General features: G+C 45.8%; 1 protein-coding gene across 1 annotated transcript in view; it reads right to left on the bottom strand.

Moving 5' to 3' along the window:
* The window catches only part of FRMPD4 (FERM and PDZ domain containing 4), a 533,682-nt gene that overhangs the window by 32,460 nt on the left and 493,722 nt on the right, over nucleotides 1-7,500 (bottom strand). The window contains exon 6 of the mRNA XM_077761395.1: nucleotides 2,403-2,507. Coding sequence (XP_077617521.1) covers nucleotides 2,403-2,507 — 105 coding nt within the window. The remainder of the gene's footprint in view (nucleotides 1-2,402; nucleotides 2,508-7,500) is intronic.

The raw sequence follows: 7,500 nt of genomic DNA, 5'->3' as shown, positions 1-7,500 counted from the left end.
TGGGATCGAGCCCTGCATGGGTTCTGGGCTGACAGCCCAGAGCCTGGAGCCTGCTTCGGATTCTGTGTCCGCCCCNCCCGCCCCCCGCCCCCCCCTTCCCCTGCTCTCTCTCTCTTTTTCAAGGATAAATAAACATTAAAAAAACTGACAAACATCACAACTTAAAAATAATTTAAAAAGAGATGCTGGAGGCATGACCAAAAGTAACAACAGAGACATAGTCCTTTGAAGTTTCTCTTTAATTGGAAGTAGGGAGGGGTGGCAGAGGAAGAAGGAAGCCGTGTTGGAGGAGTTCGGCCAATCCTTGGAGCGAACGGTGTTTCTCACATGTAGCTGGTCATGAAGTCATAGGAGTCAGGTGGAACCCAGCAGTCCAGAAACTGTATGTCCCTTGTTTACAGGGAAGAAGTTCAGAAGGAACTGAAGGCAAGATGGCCAGACACGGGCTGATGTCCTACACCTAATCCACAAGAAGTCAATCCCTAAGCATTTCTGTAAGTGCCTTGCACTTCTCTTCCTTTCTTTGAATTTCCTCCCTCTCCTTTCTCCTGTAGACTTCACACACGACTTTCCTGCTACCCAATTCACTGAGTTGCTTTGCCTCCAACTCGACACGAAATAATACCCAATGACTGAGCAGGGCAAGAGTAGATGGGAAACAGCGATGGTCCCAAAGGTTGAGGAGCTAACCTGTGACTGAATGCCCCGGCCACACAAGAGCCTGGGGTGAGGCAGAGGAGGCTGCAGGCGATGACTGTCCCCAAGAGCTGTCCTCACACACCAGCTACCTTGAACAGGCCCTGTTCTATCCAGGGCAAAAAAGAACCATAGAAGCTTCCAGACTCCTAATCTCTCTAAAGACGCATTCTCTCTGGGCCGCCTGGGTGGCTCCATTGGTTGGACGTCTGACTTTGGCTCAGGTCATGGTCTCACAGTTCGAGCCCCGCGTCGGGCGCTGTGCTGACAGCTTGGAGCCTGGAGCTTGCTTTGGTTTCTGTGTCTCCCTCTCTCTCTGCCTCCCTCCCCCACACGAACTCTGTCTCTCTTTCTCAAAAAGTAAATAGACATTAAAAAAAAAAAAAGATGCATACATTGATTGCCCAATCTCATACTCGGACGCTTGAGAAAAGATGGGTAGGTTTTAGAAGACCTTCTGTGATACCGTGATTCCTCTGTGAGTGGAACCTTCCAGCCTTAAACTGGGACAGTCTTGTGAGATGGTGACAGATGCCAATTGCATCCGGGGAGATAGGGATGCAGTGTGGTGAGCAGGACAATGTGGGGTGAAAGGGGGTGGGAGGCGGTGGGGTGGAGATGGTGAGGGGGAGGACAAGGCCACGGCTGAGTGCTCACGGTGCAGCAGTTACAGCCTTAGGTCCCCTCTGAAAGTGTCATATAGTTTCACAGACTGGCCAGCTGACTCCCGGACTCCAAGTGGGAAAGACACAGGTCAGCAAGTTTTGAGAAGACCCTAGCTCAGCATGTGCAAGCCTACAACTTCACATTCAGATCCAGGGCCAGCCTTAGGGAAGAGAGGCTGTGGCTTCTAATGAGCATGTCATGGATAAGATTTTATCCCTGTGACTTTTTGTTTAAACACTACCACCAGCAACAACAAAACCTGAACAGCAAAGGCTGGTATTTCGGAAGTCCAGAAACGATTACTGTCTTAGATGACAGCTTTCTAAGAGTATAAAACACCGTGCTAGATTTTCTTGGGCAAAAAAACTAGAAAACCAAAAAACCAAAAAAACAAAAACAAAAACAAAAACTCAAAAAAACAAAAAATGGAAACTACAGCATCTCATTGATGTTGGCACTAATCATTCTGAAGATCAATTATGTGCCTGAGCAAATCATGATTTCTATCGAGACCCACTGATAGAGATCGGGCAGTATTTCTTCACTTGTGGTTGTATATATGAAACTTACCCATTATTTTGACTTCTTTCCATTTCGATTAATTGAAAGAAAAGAGATTTAATTTTGAATAAGGAAAATCTTAGGGAAACCTTTCTCAACATATATAATGGAAGGATGTCTAGTTGGCAGAATGGGAAGAAGTAGGTGGAAATTACAAGGAGACGTATTTTACTCAATATGAGGCAATGCCAGTGATCTCAAATCAAACAAACGCCTTTGTGAAGTAGTGAGGTCTCGGAATACCGGAAGCGTTTGAAGAAACACTGGACTACTACGTATTCAGGATACACTGGAGGGAACATATCAGGTGCGGTGTGGCGATCTTTCAAGCCCTTTACAATCCTGAGATTCAACAGCCCTGTGAGATCCAACCACGAATTCTAAATTGATCATTCCAGAGGGGCGACTGGCGCTGCTTAATAAAAAGCCCCTATTTCAGTGACTGTCTCTGAGTCACAAGCAGACAACGGTCAACTCACCGACACTTGGCCATTGATGATGACCTCCTCGGAGAATCGCACTTTGACTGGATTGGACTTTAATCGTGCCTTTTTTGCAGCACTAATAAATGCTGATTTGGGAGACTAGAGACAAGAAAACATTTGATAGGATTATTGGTAACATAAGGCAAACCTTGTACCAGTTGTTTTCTATCTTTATCCTCTCGAATATGCAAGCTTTTTGCTAAAAATTAAAGTGTTTGGTGCATGCCCAATTCAAGGATGAAACACAAATTACGGATGCAATCAAAACCCTGTCATGCTCATAAAGTAGTAAGTTTGATTGAGTCAGCAGACCAGAACTGCAAACAGCACATTCCATGTTCTTACTGAGCACACTTCCAAAGTCTTTTTATTTTTTATATTTTTAAACTTTTTAAAAAAGTTTATTTATATTGAGGGAGGGGTAGAGAGAGAGAGAAAGAAAGAAAGAGAGAGAAGCCCAAGCAGGCTCCATGCTGTCAGCGCAGAGCCCAAGATGGGGCTCGATCTCACGAACTGTGAGATCATGACCTGAGCCAAAATCAACAGTCAGATGCTTAACCAACTGAAACACCGAGGCGCCCCTCCAAGGACTTTTTTAAATGATGACTGTAAAAGACCAGAAGCCTGGCTTTAAAAACATTTTTTTTATATATTTATTTTGAAAGAGAGAGAGTGAGCGTGAGCAGGGGAGGGGCAGAGAGAGGGAGAGAATCCAAAGCAGGCTCTGTGCTGTCAGCATCCAACTTTGGCTCAGGTCATGATCTCAGGGTCATGGGATGGAGTGCAGAGGCTGTTTCGGATTCTCTCTCCCCTCTCTCCCCCCTTTCCTGCTCTCTCTCTCTCTCAAGATAAATAAACATTAAAAAAGAAAAAGTCCTACTACTGAGCTAAAGTGAGGTGATAGTGGTGTTCTCCTCAGTATCTCTGTAATTACAGGCCGAGTTTAGTAATGATTAACAAATCGTACAGTCGTGAGTTCATTTGCTTTCGATATGTCACTTTTTAGCTGAAGGGAAAACATTATTCTCCCTTAATGGTTTTAAGCAGGGGATATTTATGTTGGCACAATGGGTTTAGCACAAATGAAGCAGCTGTAAGAAAGCTACCCAGAACACACACTACTCATTAGGCGAGGTGCTTGAACGATGAAGCACCCCACCGCTCCAGCGCTGCTTGGGAATGAAGGCTCTCACGCGTGTTCAACGTGCCAGAGACCAAGGTGGATTCCTCTGTGCATCTGAATTTTTAACTCTGCTATTTTGCCAGATTTTTCTAAATTGTTCCATGTCACTCCTTGCCTCAATAAAAAAGTATTTAACAGGACTTAGTTTGCCCTACGCATATCGTTTGGTGGATAATCTTCAAAGGTGGTGATGTTTTCATGGAAGTGGAAGGGTTATGAGCCCCTAAAGTAAGCGGCCCCATAGAGCAGAACTTGTCAGGCTCGGGATGTTCCTCTTTTCTCTCTGTAGCTATAGCGTGTCTGTCTCATAGCCTCCTCATTCCCATTTTTATTTACCATGCCCTAATGACCAACCTGGTAATTTAGGAAAACCAGCCAGGAGACTAGATAGCCAAGGTAGTTGGTGAAGTAAATACTATTTGCCATGTATTTTGAAGTCAACAGAGTTGGGGATAAAAGTCCAAGAATTCATACAAGTGCATTTTTCTTCTTGTGGACTTGTGGCTCTTCCATAACATCAACATCCATTTTAAAAATTACTCTTTGGTCCTAAGAACAGAAGCTCTTCACATCTGAAGGTTACTGAATTAGAATCAACAAGATAATGGCTTGTTCCACTGTCTGGAGTTATTAGGGGCACATGGGGTACGCACTCCAAGCAGGACTGTGGTTTTCGCTCAGCTCTCTTTTTGCAGCTCAAAAAAACCAAAAAACCAAAAAACAAAAAACCATACAATGTACACCACTCAGAAACCTGAGGAGTTAATTCTTAGCAACCTGCAGACCTGTGGGTGCCGAACCCAAGCACTTCATATCCTGTGGTGAAAATGATAAGTAATTACCATTTAGAATAATCAGATTCTTTCACTGTTAATTAATTTTAAGATTAGAAGGGCTCTAATCAGCCTCTGTCCCTCTTTCCAAAGTTGTTGTTGTTAAGGTGGCCACAGCAGATGTATGGTGTGCTTCTGAGGCTTTCAGATGCTCTTAGAAGTCACTAGAACACTGCTTGAAAAAAAATTACCGTACTAAGAATCCGAAGCATACGGTCTTGAACTTGAGTCCCCTGTACATCTACAGTACTATTTGCGTCGTAGACAGTGAGTAAATATTTGGTGGGGTCTAACGAGTCACAGTCATCACGAGATATCTTAGCTTGGAGTTCCCCCAAAGCAGAGCTGGAGACGAGGCATCATGGGCAGGTAATGGTTATAGGAGGCACTCCCAGGAAGCATTCATAGGTGAGCAGGAGAAAGGGAGACGGGGTGGAAGGGCGGAAGAGCAAGCCAGCGGAACATTCAGTAAGTCCAGCACCACTGTAAGCAACTGGGGCTTAACTCTGATGGGAAACTCCAGGAACAAGGCAGACCACGGGCCTCAGAGTCCTAATGTCTGAGGAGACAGAGAGCTAGGGCATTTGTTTACCAGCTCCTGTCAGTCAGTGATGGAGCGGCTGCTCTTCCGGGAATGATAATTCCTCAGCATGTGTGGCCTGCTGCCTGGGCACCCGCCTGTGGCCAGAAGAAACCCCACGGGCGACCGATCACTGGTCTCTCGGCTGGAAATTGGGCTGGCGTGGGACGTAGTGGAAGTGGGGCAGGAAGTGAGAAGCAGGCAGGCAGACCCCTCACCTCTTTGGCCTAGACACAACGTGAGTGCGTGCGAGTCGTGGTAGATCCAGGACAAGAGCCCTGAGAGTGACTTATCCCAAGTGCCACTGAGCTGGGACTGTGTGAGGGGAGGTCATCGAGGCTCTTTTCAACACTCTCTGTCACAGGCCATGTCAGACTAGGAAGTTCTGGAGGTTCTAGACTCGGGAACCGCGAGAGGCAGGGTCAAAGGAAAGCAGGAAGGATCTGGCCAAGAAAGCTCGGTAATAAATGGAAACGGTGCAAGAAAAGAAGATGTTAGGCCAGAACAAAACCAATAAAATCCCTAAGAAATCCAGAAACTCCTTTTGTAAAATGCCATCGTCATGGAATGGGGAAACACAACTAAATGCAGATGAAGATTTATACACCGAGGTGCTCGGTGCACCATTAGAAGAGAGACCCATCACATTCCGTATGAAGGGTTTAGGTAACAGGGTGTCAGTGAAGTAAATCTTGGTTCAGGAAAATGTTTTACAGCCACATCTATGGTGCTTATAAGGAATTCTTGATGATATGAAAACACGCTTCTGATCTGCTAAGTGAAAGAAGTAGAATAAAGCTGTATGTGTAAGATCTCCACTACTGACAGAGCACAGATCAAAAGACCGGAAGGAAACAGGCCAGTGGTTAATACTGGCTGCCTCTGGGGAAAAGACGTGCTGATACATATTTTCTTGCGTTTGTGTTTCCTTCAGTACTTCCATCACGTCAAAATGGCAGAAACCATCTATAATACTCGAAAAAACAAGTCTGCAGCCTGTTAGGAATGATTTCTTCTCCAAAAACTTCAGGACTTCTGAGATTCTTCTCCCTAGCCCCCTTGATCTGGGCCTCAGGAAAGATGGATTTCCGTGGCCGGGTGCACTTTGGTGCCCTGGGACCATGTGCAGTGAGGGGAGAAGGTGTAAACATCGGCTCTTTGTCTTGACTGCACCTTATTATGCAGGAGAAATACAACGTGACAAAGGGTGGCCAGCAAATTAGAAAATAAATTAAAATGTTAATTTTCATTCTCTGCAATAAAGTAGAATTTATACACTTTCTTTTGGCCTGGTGGCTCATCTGTCTCAATAGGTCAATCCTGGCTGCCGAGAGAAGGTTCAGCAGATACATGGATCCCATACGTTTTTGTATTTTTAAAAAGCAACGCGTTGGGAGGGAAATCCAAACACAAAAATGTAAGTAACAATTTGTAGTCTCTTCTCCTACCTTCTCTTCTCTCTGAGTCTAATCTCTCTATTTAAGTGACTTTGGGGTTTCTACTCCTTCGTTTCCATTCCCCCATTTCAGAGGAGAAAGCCACTTTGGGCTGGATCAGTAAGGAAAGACTCTAGGTGGGGCAGTGGTTCCCAAGTGGGGGCAGTCCCTCCTGCCAAGGGACACTTGGCAATGTCTGGAGACGTTTTTGGTTGTCACAACTTGGGGAGAGGGCTCTACTGGCATCTAGCGGGCAGAGAGCAGAGATCCTACTAAGTATCGTACAGTGCACAGAATGCAGAGTTCTCCAGCCCCAGGGTCAGCAGGGGCAATGGTAAAGAACACCAAGGTAGCCTTGGGAGTTTGTGCGGAGGCTTGGAAGGCGAGAAGGGTCTGGCTAGGCCAAGGAAGTGCTGGGCTGAGATGCGGTGGGCATTTCAGGGAGGGGCGCTGGGGCTGGTCAAGGTAAGTTCAAGATGGGGATTCCATCAATAATGACCAGGCAGGGAGAGAGTGCGGCTGGAAGCAGAGGTGCGGCTCCTAAACGCTGCGGCTAAATGTTGACTTTCCAGGTGGCACAAAATCAACAGCCACCTGAACTTCTGGCAAGTTCCAGATTGTCTATCACAGCACGTTCCATGACCCACTGCTAATAATGAGTATTCCTGTGAATAATAAGTCACACACCCTCAACAGGCAAAAACAGCAAGCAAAGCCACAAGGCACAACCCTAAACTTAAATGGCAAACCCCTCATTCTTTCACCAGGTTTACGGCATGGGGTGAAACGTTACCTCGCATTGCCAAAAGAACCTGGTTTGCCATAAAATGGATCTGATCTTGCATGTGTAACAGGTTATAAAGTGGGAAGAGAGAATTCGGGAGAAGACCATGGAAACTTGACGTTCCACCAGGAATTCATAGTCGGTCAACCACCTGGTTGGACATTCCCATGGGCTTTGCCTAACCTATTTGTCCACTGTGAAGAAAGGAGAAAGCGTGGATAGACTTGACAAGAGTGTGAGGGATGGTTTGGTTAACTTGGTAAACATTGTAAAAAG

The sequence above is a fragment of the Crocuta crocuta genome, unplaced genomic scaffold (assembly GCF_008692635.1).
Source record: "Crocuta crocuta isolate KB4526 unplaced genomic scaffold, BGI_CrCroc_1.0 scaffold224, whole genome shotgun sequence".
Classification (NCBI taxonomy): domain Eukaryota; kingdom Metazoa; phylum Chordata; class Mammalia; order Carnivora; family Hyaenidae; genus Crocuta; species Crocuta crocuta.
Note: the sequence above shows the minus strand (reverse complement) of the source record. Positions and strands in the feature narration are given on the sequence as shown.